The sequence below is a fragment of the Penicillium verrucosum genome, assembly GCF_028828655.1.
Source record: "Penicillium verrucosum strain IBT 35672 chromosome Unknown utg000001l_segment0_segment0, whole genome shotgun sequence".
NCBI classification, from domain to species: domain Eukaryota; kingdom Fungi; phylum Ascomycota; class Eurotiomycetes; order Eurotiales; family Aspergillaceae; genus Penicillium; species Penicillium verrucosum.
This window is the reverse complement of record NW_026643210.1, coordinates 5817265-5831826: the sequence shown is the minus strand read 5'-3', so window position 1 is coordinate 5831826 and position 14562 is coordinate 5817265. Positions and strand designations below refer to the sequence as shown.

Genomic DNA, 14562 nt, shown 5'->3' with positions numbered 1-14562 from the left:
GAAATGGGAAGTCGTATTCGTAACAAGGCGGACTAAAGGTTCAGTCCATGCGAGACTGGGGTACGCAGCGGTATATGTTGTAGGCGCCAGCTGCCAAAACCTTATTCCAGGTCAATGTTGATGCCTTAATGCCTATATTTGGCCTGGCAGCCTGACTTAAGACCGGCAGAAGAATTAAAATACCTGAGTTGGTTACTATGACACTTCCCTTGATAATCAAAGCCACCTGATTTTGCTGGCGTTTACAACTCTCAAAAATGAAGCCTTTCATCAGCATATAAATGAAGATATCTCGCTTTGTATGGAGGTCAGAAGCTTCATTTTCGGATGAATAATTTACATTACCTTGTATAGGGCGGTGTAGGGAGCGGTCAATTACAAAATTAAATCAGGCGTTAAGGCATCGATATTTATTTAGGAGGAGCGGTGCATTATTTACCGGAAAATATCTCTTCCGATAGACGATCTATGTTGATTTTCAGCTATGATATCATTAACTTTAGAACTCAATATTCTACTGCCTGGGCAAAATCGAAAGGATAAACACTGGCAATTTCAAAAAGATCAACAGGGGGCCAAGGGATGATCCCGGGATATAGCCGCTGCCCTAACTTACGCCAGAAGGCTTACAACATAGACTAGGTTTCTCATTCACCGAGATGTTAAGAAGCTGTTCCCATATCTATAATTAACTCGATACCGAGGTACCCCAGGTGGCTGAAATATGTCCCCAAATCGGCCTTACTACGGACAATTCCTGGAGTGTGTTTCATTGATCTAGGACATTGACCAAACGGGGTTGATGATATTTGGGAAAAGGGATAGAAATCAACCCCAAGTGATTGGCAATAAAAACAACCTTGGAATAAAAAGAAATATCCGAAAGCTTGGCAAATCTGATAACTCTTCATGATTTTATTTCGACGCGCGCTTTCCGGTTTCTGGAGAGAACATTGTTGGCTCATAATGCCAAGGTTCCATAATAAATTTCCAAGCAGCCACACGAAGCTTGAACTGACGTTGGAAACGAATAGACCCGATGGGATCTCCATGACGGTAACTGGATGCAGTAAAGATCTCTAAGCCACTGGCGATCTGATTAGATCTTGTTATATTGTACTGGCCGACGCCGGGTCGTCTTCGGTCCCAGTGGAGAAAGGGTCCACGGACTGGGCGAATATGTTTGGACTACATTATATATTTACATCGCGCATGTTGTAACACTTTTGATATACGAGGAAAGGATTATCCCTTTGACCCACATACGAGCATTCAAAACACAGCAACCCAATGTGCCGACTTCGGTGTTTTATGTGGGAATTTCCCATGTTTTATTTTATATTCTACTTGCCTTTCCCTCGTGGTTTCAAAATACTCTTGAACCCTTCCACCTATCTGAGTTCTTGGGATTTTGTGTTTCATATCCATTGCCATGACGCTTCGTCCATTGATGCAAAGGGCCCGGTCGGTGTTTCATCGGATGAAAGTCGACAGAGACGAGGCTGCAAGTTCTTCGGTCGATGTCGATAGAAGCACAGTAGAGGCAGAGAAGTCAGATGGACCAACCACCCATCCCGAAGAGGCACTTCCAAACAATGGTGCCGAGCTACCCGGTGTGCCCTTTGAAGAGCTTCAACATGGTATCCAGGAAGTTGAGGCCGTGGCTCAGACCTGGTCGAAACTGTCCTTAATCTTCGTTTTCGTCAAGTAAGTCAATTTACCCCCATCTTCTATACTTTTCCTAATCTTATACTTTCAATAGTATGTGGTTCCTTTACTTCACTTATGCCTGGATATCGTCAGTTGATGGTAGCTTGAGCACTTATGTCGCTAGTTCTTTCCAACAACACTCTCTATCTGGACTTCCTACTGCCATTGCAGATGCGTTTTCCGCTGCCGTCTACCTTCCAGTGGCCAAGATGATGGACACTTGGGGTCGAGCCGAAGGGTTCCTGGTAATGTCGATTTGCGCCACCGTGGGTCTGATTCTCATGGCCTCTTGTAATAGTTTCCCTGTCTATTGCGCCGCAAATGTAAGAGAGTCTGGGTATATCTATAAAATATCGAGCAGGTGCTAATGAGGTAATTAGGTGTTTTACTACATCGGATTTGGAGGCATGCAATTCGCCGTGGACGTTATGACTGCCGATCTGTCGCAGTTAAAAAACCGAGCGCTTGCATACGCTTTCACGTCTTCTCCATACATTATTACAGCCTTTGCTGGACCAAAGGTGGCCGGTTTATTCTACGCCAATACTGGCTGGCGATGGGCTTATGGCACTTTCGCCATCATCTTCCCTATCGTGGCTGCTCCGTTGTTCTTCGTCCTAAAGTTCAATCTGTCAAAAGCCAAGAAGGGAAATGCTGTGGTTATCAGAGAGAACAGCGGACGATCCTTCCTTCAAAGTGTCTGGTTCTGGACTCTTGAGTTTGATTGTGAGTGTTCCAGACTCCAATTGATTCGTCTACATAAAGCTAATACCTCTTATAGTAATCGGAGTTTGTATCTTTACTGCAGGACTTGTCCTGTTCGAGCTTCCATTTGATCTTGCTAGCGAGGCTCCTAACGGCTGGGGCACAGATTATATCATTGCTATGATTGTTATAGGATTCTCAATGCTCTTCTTCTTTGCCTTCTACGAGAAGTACATCGCTCCTACGCCTTTGCTCCCCTACTCCTTCCTAACCAACCGAACCGTCGTCGGTGCATGCCTTTTGGATGCCACGTACCAGCTTTCAAACTACTGCTGGAACAACTACTTCTCAAACTTCCTTCAAGTGGTTAATGATCTCACTATTGCCGAAGCTGGGTATATCACCAATACATTCGACGTGGTTTCTGGTATACTTTTGTTCTTTGTTGGATGGGCAATCCGAAAGACCGGTCGCTTTAAGTGGCTCCTTTACATTTCCGTTCCTCTATACATCTTTGCCCAGGGCCTGATGATCTACTTCCGTCGCCCCGGCCAGAGCGTCGGTTACCAGGTCATGTGTCAAATATTTATCTCCATTGGTGGCTCGATCTTCATCATCGTCGAGCAGCTAGCTATCCTCGCTGCCGTGGATCACCAGCATGTCGCTACAGCCCTTGCATTGCTCAATGTGGTCGGCACCATCGGAGATTCTGCAGGTCTTACTATCTCCATGGCAATCTGGAACAACACATACAAGAAGGCCCTCACGTGGTATCTCCCAGACTTGACAAATTTGGACATGATTTACGAAGATCTCGAGACTCAGTTGAGCTACGCTCCTGGTACTCAGATGAGAGAGGCCATACAGAAAGCGTACGGCTATACACAGGTTAGGATGCTTTCTGCTGGCTTGGGTGTGATGGTTCTGGCATTTGCCTGGACTATCATGATCAAGAACATCAACCTGAAGAAGGTTGCTCAGGTCAAGGGTATGGTGTTCTAAGGGATCAACGTGGACCTGAAAATGTTCATTGTCTGTCACCCACTATCTGGGCTTTGTGCTTTGTTTGTCTGCACAATTTGCTTCCTCCTTCTGTTGTATTTATTAGGTTTGGAAGCACATTATAGTGCATGCCATGAATGAATATATATATAAATATATTTCTTTTCTATCTATAACATTGGATTTTAACTTCTCTTTTTTAAAGCCGGCGTATCTTCTCCTTCTATACGCGACGCTCTATATCATAATATTAAACCCGTTACAATAAGGGGATGTCTAAAAACATAGGGGAGTTAAGCGAATCTTATAGCTATATATAGACCTCCGCGCCGGCCCATAAAGCCCATAGCCCAATTCGGACCAACCCGAAAATGGGCTGGTCTTTGGGCCAGTCCTTAGGCCCATCGACAGGCCTTGGGCCTAGGATAAACGCCCACTAGGCTTTTATGGGGGCCCAATGGGCCTCAAACAATACAAAAATGCCAATTCTTGGCAGATTCATAAATAATACAGATTTTTCTAGTATTTCTGAGTATTTAAATTACCGTCTAAGACCCAAGTTGACCGAGTCTTTATGGGAATTAAGTCAATCAATAGATGCACCTACTTCTGTCTACATGGAATGTAGTTAGTTATATATCTGCACATTGATAATCTATCACCTATTGAACCCCCGTATTAGGCTAGACTAGGGCCAGCGGGCCGAGATCTTCCAAGTAAGCTTACAGACTAGAACATGCGTAAAAAACAGGCATTATTCAGCAGGTTTATGAGCGCCAAGACTGGATTTATGTATAGAAATGGTCTTTGTTGGGGGCCTCATAGGCCCCCACTAATAATGGGATATCGGCCTAGTTGGTCTTTGAAGGTAGGGCCCATAGCCCACTGCTGGTTGGTTTCTGGGTCTAAGGTCCTGGCCCAACTCGGCCCATTGCGGAGGTATAGCTATATAATACGAAGGATACCCTACATCGACTAAAGACGCACATTTTCCAAGTTGGTCTTTCCAATAAGCAACCTATTCCTACATTTCAGATAGACGGCTTCTATTTATATTACTAATAACTAATCACATCCATGGAAGTACCTAGGTAGTTTCCAAGCCCTAGCTGGGATACACCGTCGCATACTTGCATACCTAGCAACATTAGCCAATGAGAGAGTTATGTCCCGCATAACATATTTAGTCACCACAATATAGTACCGTTAACTAATTCACAGGCCCGCAGTTTACATAATAAATGTAAGGGCCGAGTACCTAGGTAGGTAGTGTGTTACTATACAGCATTGCTGGAAAAGCATGTAGCACAGATATTCGCCAAGACATAAGGTCCAGCTAGTCCCGTAGACGCCACTGAGCTGGAAAGGTAGCTTGGTAGCTCTACGGATTTATTCTCTGAATATTAGTACCTTCAAAAGAACAGATGTGCCAATCCCTCGACGTACACATCGTTGAAGGGAAGCTATTTTATCTTATTTGGAATGCAGTTTCTAGTGAATGAGAAATATTCACTGCCGCTGAAGTTTCCTTGTTCAACTTCGTAACCAAAATATCAATCAGAGGGACAGTCAAATTTGCTATCTCTCATTATGAACCTTATTAGAAATAGACCTTTTAACGATAGGAATTGCATTGGAAAAGATCAGAAAGGGATGAATGAATGATCCCGTACATTATAGACGGATGAAATGAGTGAATATTCTTGCAATTACTTATAGTAGGTAGTGCAGAATTCCTCTTGCCCTAAGAGAATTAAGGGATAATTGTCCTTGCGTCAGACTTGCAACGATGAAAACCTTATTTCTAGATTGAAGCTATATTAAACAAGCTCCCAGTTGGTGCTATATGCTTCCAACTGAGCCTCAATTCAGGACGAGGTTGTGTCCATCTGCACTGTTCGGAACATCATATCTATACTTTATGATAATTGGAGAGTCATGAAGCAAGTGGCGAGTCTTCTTACTTTTGGCCTCGTCGCATTAGCTGCGCAGGCCGATGAAACGCAAAAATGCGAAAGGACCAAAGTTGCTGTACTGTACGATCATCCTTTATGCCTTGCACATGGACGTTCGGAAGAAACCAGAACTGACAATCGCCAGGGGTGCGGGTGTGGCCGGAGTCACTGCGGCGGTAAGTTTGCCGTTATACCAAGGATGGGCTCCCTATTTACGTATTCAATGCTCATGAATGCACAAAACAGAAATCACTCTCGGATCATGGGATTAATGACTTTCTCTTGGTTGAGTACCAAGACCGCATTGGAGGCCGTATGCATGATGTTACCTTCGGCAGCGGGCCAGATGGCCATCCGTATACTGTCGAAGCAGGAGCGAACTGGGTAAGCTTTTGGTGTGCCAATTGGAAGACAATTATGGGTATTTACTTACTGGTATCAGGTGCAAGGAACAGTCACGGGCGAGGGCCCTGAGAACCCAATCCACACTCTGGTAAATCACTCCGCCCGAATATTGTTATTATATGCAGCTGACGGCTTTCTGATAGGCCAAGAAGAACAACATCATAACCCTGTATGTATAGAGGTCGGGAAATTAAGATATGATGGCTAATGGCTATTGAAGGGAAACTGACCAGGATAACACAACATATTTTGATGAACAAGGTCCGGCGGATTATGATTATGCGATTCGCGAGTTCCAAGACGCTGTCCACAAAGTTACCATCGATGCAGGATCCCTCCTACAGAAAAACCTCCAGGATCGGTCTTTTCGGGCCGGGCTGCGCCTGCATGACTGGGACCCAGCCAAAAACGATTCCTACCGACAGACTGCTGAATGGTGGTTGTTTGATGGCGAATTTGCTTACACTCCTAGTGAGAGCTCTGAAGTCTTTACCTCGGTAGCTGAGAACGCGACCTTCAACTATTTCTCCGAGGAAAACCTTTTCGTATATGACCAGCGTGGCTTTGCAACCATCATTCGCGAGGAAGCGGCGGAATTTCTGACGGAAAACGACAGCCGTCTACGTCTGAATACGCAGGTAACGGGCGTCGACTACAATAGGGACTCTGTGACCGTGCAGACGAATCAGGGTTGCATCGACGCTGATTACGCTATCATGACCTTCTCGCTAGGAGTTCTTCAGAAGGATGTTGTGGAGTTTGCTCCACAACTCCCTTCTTGGAAGAAAGAAGCTATCCATAGCTTCGAGCTCGGAACATATACCAAGATTTTCATGCAATTCCCGGAGCCCTTCTGGGATAATGCGCAGTACCTCATATATGCGGACCCTGAAACTCGAGGCTACTATCCCGAATTCCAGCCCCTTGACCTCCCGGGTGTGCTAGAAGGATCGGGTCTCATGATCGCAACGGTTGTAAACGACCAGTCTTACCGAGTAGAGGCGCAATCCAACGAAGAAACACAGGCTGAAGTCATGGAAGTTTTGCGCAGCATGTACGGTCCGGAAATCCCAGACCCGACTCATCTTTGGTACAAGCGGTGGACACAAACTCCTTGGTAAGTTTCTGCACTATATCGTCCGGGCACCCAGAACATCACTAACGGCCCTAGGGCTTATGGATCCTACTCCAACTGGCCTCCCTCAACTAGTCTGCAAGCGCATCAAAACCTGCGTGCGAATATCGGGAATGTGTTTTTCGCGGGCGAGGCCACCAGCCAGGAATTCTTCGGTTATTTACAAGGCGCCTACTTCGAGGGCAAACATGTGGGTGAATTCATTGCCAGTTGCTTGCAGGAAACAGGTAACTGCGCAGTTACGGACGAACAGCAAAAGTATTCCGTTCTGACTGGAGTGACACCATACAATCTGTATAATGAGGAGCATGGATGGTTCGTGGATACAATCTCTTGATCACATCCGTACTATCCCATAGGGGGCTCCAGTCTAGGTAAACTGAGCTTGGTGGTGGATATCGGCCTAATGAGGCTGACATACCGGAGGATTTATTAATCCCACATATTTTGCTTGAGCCGGAAATACCCCTATCTCGTCCACTCCTTATGTACTGCATTTAATTCTTAGCTATAAGATCCACTCCAGGACTCTTAATTTTACCAACTACACTAATTTTACCAGTTACTGGAATATGGCAGCGCAATCACAAAGAGGGAGGCGAGCACCGGTAAAGCACATAGCTTCACCTTTTGAGTCAAGTGTAGTATCCTGATTGGGCTTAAACCAGGGGTTGTCGTACTTTCCATCGCATCCAAACCTGCTGCGCTCAGTGAGTTCTATCTATAGAAGGATAAGATATGCCGGCTTAGAAAAGAGAAGTTGAAATGAAATGTTATATATGAAACGTCCTTTATATAGAGTGTACCTTTTTAACGCCTTTACATACGCTTAACTCTCAGGTGGCCCAAGCTATCCCGCTCGACCTAGAGTAGTAATAATACGGCTATACTTCGTTATATCATATACGAACTTACCGAATTAAGATTGAACTAGTACCTTGTTGATCAACAGACTATACCGCCTACATTTTGTCCAGAGGGGTATTACTTTTGGGGGAGAGGACGGGGGGGACGGGATGAATTTTAAGTTTGTTCAACCAGCCACCTGGGCAGTTTCCGACGAACCTTAAAGGCTTAAGCGCATCCAGTGTTGTACCTAGGTAGTACCTGGGGCTTAACCGCAGGAGTTAGTATGTGGCTTGAATAGCAGCTCTCTAGATATACCCACCTAAGTAGTCTTCTTGTTGCATGTATATTAGATTGTCTAAGGATGGAGTTATCTACATATGCCGGCAGCTGACTACCCGTGGATATGCCAAGCTCATTCCATGGTTGGGCCTAGCTTAGCTCTGTGGGCCCGGGCTAATCGTGTGATTACGTAACTATCTGCATGGCTCCAATCTCGGAGGACTTCCGAGGTCACGCGCCACGAAATAACAATCGAAAAAATGGCCTAATATATCAATCCCATGGAAGGTCTTGGAATTCATTCTACGGAGAAGATGACAGGTTTTTCTATCGCCAAGGAATGCCAAGGTCCAAGGTGTTCTCCTGAAGCGCCTATCTTTCACAAAGAAAGATTATCTCTGAGGACCACACGTGCGTCTCTCGGACCTTCACTACTTATCAAACTTTTCGCACCCGTCTCCATTTCTTTTTAACGCTAAAGCGAAACTTATGGGGCAAAATTCAGGCATTGGTGGGACTTCAAAACAACCCACAATGCAGATCACACATATTGTGTACAGTATGTTTTACATGGTACTCCGTATATCTTTTCAGGTTCAGCCTCCAATCCCTTGCTTAAGCGCTCGGGTGTTACGGCCCCCCTGGAGAAACTGGAGAAACTGGAGAAATCTCAAATATCCCAGCGAGTGAGCTGACCGGAAAGACCTCGGACAATTAAGCACACGACCAATGTTGCTCCACAACTACCCGGTGCGGAGAGACTTTCGACTTGGGAGAAGTTAGCCTGAAGGACACCACCAATCAGTAGAGACGACAGGGGTTGTTGTGGCAAGATAATGTTACCCTGTCTTATCAGCTTTGCCGTCAATGTGGTTACATGTGGCTGTAGCTGGCTCTCGGCGAAACGGCTTCCCCGCTGTACACCGTCGGTCAATCCGTTCATTGGCATTCTTGTAACCAAACAGGATGAGAAAGGAATAAGGTCCGATGGTTAGTGCCCTATGCCAATCCTTGAGCTTTCTTTATCTCTGCTCCCCCGGAGCAATAAATTAATTTTTTTTTAAAAAAAAAAGACCACAACAGGATTCGAGGTAAAAAGAAATCCCAACGGGAGATCCCGAATTAATCCTGTGTCCGTGTTTATTATAAAGGTCCAAGTTTCCTCGGTGAGTCTGGATTAGGTATTTTTGGGTTTCACTCTTAATTGTAAATTTTGTCACGGGCGCCTGTACTCTTCGTCTTCCCATCGTCCAGAACTGTGACGGTGAAATCGTGATGGATAAAAACCAGGAAGCTGATCCTGCAGGATCGCAGGTTGTGCACCATGTAGATCCTGTGCTGGAGCCAGAGAATCAACATCACCATGCTCATCAACACCATACAGCCTTCACCGAAGAAGGACGTCAGGATGAAGTGGTCTATTCTAAGGATGCAGGATTTGAGAAAGACATCGTGTCTGAACAAACACCTGTGGATCACGGCAGCAAGAATTCCAGGGACGAGGAAGCCGGTGAAAATCTCCCAGCCAAGCGCACCTGGTATCGCCGCATGGGAAAACAATGGAGACATATGGTCCATGCTGTGGTCTGGCTTCTGTTTACCGGGTGAGTGAGCTATGAACCACTTTGGTTCTACTGCGATTACAGGGGTACTGTATGCCCTGGATTCAACTCGAGGCTTACACACACTTCTCTAGCTGGTGGATTGCCGGCCTGATACTACATCGACATGATATAGGATGGCTCATCCCATTCCTACTCTATCTTGCCATCACGCTACGAATCATCTTCTTCTATGTTCCCATTAGTATCATATCCAAGCCCATGCGCTGGGTCTGGGACCATACCGCAATCCCTCTCGTGCGCATGATTCCCGAAAAGCTGAGAACGCCCAGTGCTGCCGCGCTATGCATTGGTGTGATTATTATTGGCTCGTTCGTGTCTGAAGAATCAGAGGGTAACACGCGTGCCAACCGTGCAGTCAGTCTGTTTGGAATGCTTGTCTTCATCTTCGGGCTATGGCTCACATCTCGAAACCGCAAGAAGATCGTCTGGCACACTGTTATTGTCGGTATGCTGGCACAATTCATTATTGCTCTGTTTGTGCTCCGCACCACTGCAGGATACGACATCTTCAACTTCATCTCAGGCCTTGCCACTGATCTGCTTGGTTTTGCCGCCGACGGTGTCATCTTCCTGACCAGCAAGGACTTCTACTACTTTGATAACGGCTATGCACCTGGATCGTTCTTCATCGTCAGCGTTATCTCCGCCATTATCTTCTTCGTCGCCTTCGTCCAGCTCTTGTACTACTACAATATCCTGCAGTGGTTCATCGGTAAGTTTGCCGTCTTCTTCTTCTGGAGCATGCGCGTTTCCGGTGCCGAAGCCGTTGTCGCTGCCGCATCCCCCTTTATCGGCCAGGGTGAATCGGCCATGCTGATCCGTCCCTTCATCGCCCACCTTACCATGGCCGAGCTGCACCAAGTCATGTGCTCCGGCTTCGCTACCATCGCCGGAAGTGTCCTGATCGCCTATATCAGTATCGGTGTCAACCCACAGGCAATGGTCAGCGCCTGTGTCATGAGTATTCCGGCTTCTCTAGCAGTCTCGAAGTTACGTTGGCCCGAAGAGGAAGAAACCCTCACTGCAGGCCGCGTCGTCGTCCCCGATGATGATGAACACCGCTCTGCCAATGCCCTCCACGCATTCACCAGCGGCACCTGGCTCGGTCTGAAGATTGCTGCCATGATTTCATCAACCCTGCTGTGTATCATCGCTCTCATCGCTCTAGTCAACGGCCTCCTCACCTGGTGGGGCCGATACCTGAACATCAACGACCCCCCACTGACCCTCGAGCTGATCGTCGGATATATCTGCTACCCCATCGCCTTCCTGCTTGGTGTCTCCCGTGACGGTGATCTTCTCAAGGTTGGCAAGTTGATTGGTACCAAGCTTGTTACCGTAAGTTTCCCTTCTTCATAATAATTTTCCTCTTCTAACCAGTCACAGAACGAATTCGTCGCCTATGACGCCCTCCAACACAACGCCGAGTACAATGACCTCTCCGATCGCTCTCGCCTCATCGTTACATACGCGCTTTGTGGATTCGCTAATATCGGCTCCCTCGGTAACCAGATCGGTGTCCTGTCGCAGGTCGCGCCTGGTCGGTCTAATGATGTTTCGCGTGTTGCATTCAGCGCTATGGTTACTGGAGCCATTAGTACTTTCACGAGTGCGGCGGTTGCTGGCTTGTTGATTACCAATGAGAAGCAGTACTTCGGAACCTCTTAGGTACTACTAGACCTCTCAATAGCCCAACCCAACCAAACCCACCAAATGGGCTGGGTTTTTTGGCCCTATGTTCGGTCCCATAATGGGCCCTAAACAATACAAACATGCCAATTTATCGCAGCTGCATAATTAATGCATTTTTGTCTGGCTTTTTCTTAGGTATTCAAACTATCATCTGAGCGATATATGAAGCTATACAGAAACCTTCTTCTTATAAGCTCATATATCAACTCACAAGACTGATCTTTACTTTTTACAGGGGTATATATATACAATATATCTCCTCATACTACTACTGGAACTTAAGAATCGACTTCTGCACGACCCACTTTAACCGACTGGCTCGAGTTTTGGGTTGAAGGCTTGTGCAAAAGTCTACTTAAGAACCTTGGAATAAACCTAAAAGAGATGAAAAGAGAGGCCCCAAAGCAAGCAGGATGAAAAGAAGGCATGCGATGGGATGTTCACTTCAAGAGTGTAGAGACTATAATATTTCATTATAACTATACAAACCAACTGACTAAATATATACATCGGATCTTCAGCTCTCATCAAACCAGTCCACATTCACCACTTCATGACATTCCCATCCGAGGCCGGTTTTCATGTTTCGCCTCGTTAACACGTTTCAAAACACCCTTAACCGACTGCGGAATAGGCCGTTATTGGCAAACTCGGTTGGGCTTTGGCTTTGGCTTAGCATTAGCCCGTGGCAGAAGACTCCAGACTTTCTTTCCCTTTCCTCATCTCTTTTCCCCTTCAACTACCAACTCAAATTTCATACAATCTCGAATCAACACAATTAATTCAACACTTCAACATGGACGAGCTCCGAAATAACCTTGGCACTTACCCAGACTGGGGATTTGTCATATATCGCACTACCTACTCCGCTGAATCAGATACTCTATTTCCAGACGCTATTCGGTTTATTGAGGGCTGTATCAAGCAAGAATTCTTCCAACAAACCAAAAAATATCCACCAAATGAGCCTAACGCAATCTGGGCCAAACATAGGTCGACTATCGTGCAAGATCCTACGCAATTTAACGGGGCGTCTCTCGAGGCAATTCGCGCTCATTTTGAGACCTGGGTGGACGCTCAGGGCATGCATGACGGTTGGACTAAATGGCGAATGTGCATGATTATCGATGAAGAATCTCTGCAAACGCTGAAAGGTGCATTAATCGAGGCCGATGGAAGCCTAGATCATTCCGATAAAGAGCTTCGATGTGTAAAGGTCCTTGAAGCATTCCCGATTGTGGATCAGTATGACGAATTTCCGGGGTGGATGAAATGTTGGACATATACCCTCTTCGATCTCTGGTCGATGATGGGAGATGGTGATGAGATGAGGATGTCATTTTGCCGCATTGATGATTTTCCTTTTGAGGGAGTGTACTGCGGATGATAATGGAAAATATCGGTCGACAGGCAGTCAAATAAGAAAGACATACTTTTTGATTCTTTGAACATAACAATTTGCGTTTACAACAAAAATGATAAGGCCCTTGGACTATATCGTGGTAATCAGTCGGATTGGATCACCTATGATATAGAAAGTCGGCTGCATAAGCAGTCGGACACTGCCATTGATGCTATGCAGGACTCATTCATTTCTTTACTGCTGCGGAACTATCTTGCCGAAGTCTAGACAACTGAGTTTTCTGAGTCTTCTACACTTTATTCGGAGGATAATAGACACGCGTTGACTGTACCATACAATCTTAGAAGCAAAGTGCACAAGATCAAATTGATCTACAACGACACCAACAATGAATAGATCTACCGCCCTAGGAGCAATAACCAGAAGAAATGAAACGAGAAGGAACCGCCCGAGGATCCCAAGGGCAACAGTTTCTCACACCTGTACCTGAATGCGGAGTCTCAGAGGTACTAGTAACGTAGTAACAATAGGAACAAAGATAGAAACGGACATGACCAAGCAAACCAGAAACTCCCGGGCCCAAACCAGGCCCGCTATGCATTTGCAGCACGATCCCACCGCCCAGGAAATGGACGACAGGGCCAACCGACGCCGATGCAGAATGAAAAAAAGGTATCAAATCCATGAATCTACTCATCGTCCAGATCTTGGTGCCGCGCGAGGACGTGGCGCTTGAATTCCGCCTGGTCCGAGTCCCAAAGCTCGGCTGCTTGGGCGTTCAAGGGGCTCGCACTGGTTCAATGTTAGGGTTGATGGAAGTCATGGGGGATGTGAGGGGATGTGTACTTGTTAGGCTCGCCCAGCAAGCTTTGCAAGCTGAGCAAAACACTCGATACGTTGTAGACGGCACTCCACTTGTCCTTGAGGATATCGAGGCAGATGCGGCCGGAGAAGTCGACGTTGGGGTGGTAGATCGGAGTCTTGAAGAGGACTGTTGGGGGAGAGTAGGGGTAGTTGTTAGGGAATGCGAAGGAGAGTTTGAGATTAAGGCCCTCATAGGGCGTCTCGGTCGGACCGGTGATGGTTGCCGTCCACGAGAGGAGGTTTCCGTCTGCGTCCGGGAAGGCGGAGATGCCGGGCGAGGGAGAGAGCATGAGTTGCATAAGCTCAGCTTGTAGGCTGTATAGATAAAATGGATTGGGTTAGCTATATGTAATCGCAAATGGCAAACTGAATTGTCGAGCTGTTGGTAGGTGCTGAGGGGGACGAACCGTTTGGTCACGCTCTGGGTGTCGCTTTTTTGACCCGAGGGGTTCAGCTTGCTAGCTTGTTGCGCATCGGGCGCTGAATTCTGCGTGTCCTCCATGCTGTAGTCCATTGTGGATCGGAAGGTGAGGCGATCGAGTTTCTTAAGAAATAGTAATGTGAAATTTGTGGATTCCTGTTTGTGGAATGCTGGTAACAGTAGCACGAGGGTTTGGAATGACGCCGGATCCGTAACAATGAGCCACGGGGGAAAACTTGCGAATGTTTAGAAAGGAGGGAGGAATTATTTGTGTGAAATGAACAAGAAGTGAACAAAGAGGAAAATAGAGGATTTGTTTACTTGGGGCCCTTGACGCCCCGGGCAACACGAACCCCGCTTAAGTCAATTTTACTTGTTCAGTTGTCTTCAAAGAAAATGGATGTCCGTCTATAATTGAATATATTGTATATAATACATGTATTGAGGCCATATATAACTGAGCATAAATATAAATACAATTGAATCAAAATAAATGTAGATACACATAGTTAACTAATTAAATAACCGATCTGGCAATGTTAGTGCGATCGAAATCA

General features: G+C 46.2%; 6 protein-coding genes across 6 annotated transcripts; 4 read left to right on the top strand and 2 right to left on the bottom strand.

Moving 5' to 3' along the window:
• Positions 1–1480: 1480 nt before the first annotated feature.
• Positions 1481–3417, top strand: N7516_002159 (uncharacterized protein; the record flags this gene model as incomplete). The annotated part of the gene is made up of 4 exons (XM_057214879.1): positions 1481–1707; positions 1763–2033; positions 2091–2436; positions 2492–3417. 4 exons carry the CDS (start codon positions 1481–1483, stop codon positions 3415–3417), a joined length of 1770 nt encoding a protein of 589 aa, XP_057076762.1.
• Positions 3418–5355: 1938 nt separating this feature from the next.
• On the top strand, positions 5356–7249 carry N7516_002158 (uncharacterized protein; the record flags this gene model as incomplete). The annotated part of the gene is made up of 7 exons (XM_057214878.1): positions 5356–5453; positions 5518–5548; positions 5619–5756; positions 5815–5865; positions 5921–5946; positions 5998–6894; positions 6949–7249. The coding sequence occupies 7 exons, from the start codon at positions 5356–5358 to the stop codon at positions 7247–7249; spliced, it is 1542 nt and encodes a 513-aa protein (XP_057076761.1).
• A 1461-nt stretch (positions 7250–8710) lies between these two features.
• Positions 8711–8989, bottom strand: N7516_002157 (uncharacterized protein; the record flags this gene model as incomplete). Its single annotated transcript, XM_057214877.1, has 1 exon — positions 8711–8989. The coding sequence occupies one exon, from the start codon at positions 8987–8989 to the stop codon at positions 8711–8713; it is 279 nt and encodes a 92-aa protein (XP_057076760.1).
• A 326-nt stretch (positions 8990–9315) lies between these two features.
• N7516_002156 (NupC/NupG family nucleoside CNT transporter) lies at positions 9316–11333 on the top strand (the record flags this gene model as incomplete). The annotated part of the gene is made up of 3 exons (XM_057214876.1): positions 9316–9644; positions 9737–11003; positions 11052–11333. 3 exons carry the CDS (start codon positions 9316–9318, stop codon positions 11331–11333), a joined length of 1878 nt encoding a protein of 625 aa, XP_057076759.1.
• Positions 11334–12153: 820 nt separating this feature from the next.
• Positions 12154–12744, top strand: N7516_002155 (uncharacterized protein; the record flags this gene model as incomplete). Its single annotated transcript, XM_057214875.1, has 1 exon — positions 12154–12744. One exon carries the CDS (start codon positions 12154–12156, stop codon positions 12742–12744), a length of 591 nt encoding a protein of 196 aa, XP_057076758.1.
• Positions 12745–13409: 665 nt separating this feature from the next.
• Positions 13410–14098, bottom strand: N7516_002154 (putative ubiquitin conjugating enzyme (UbcK); the record flags this gene model as incomplete). The annotated part of the gene is made up of 3 exons (XM_057214874.1): positions 13410–13512; positions 13567–13899; positions 13992–14098. The coding sequence occupies 3 exons, from the start codon at positions 14096–14098 to the stop codon at positions 13410–13412; spliced, it is 543 nt and encodes a 180-aa protein (XP_057076757.1).
• Positions 14099–14562: the final 464 nt, after the last annotated feature.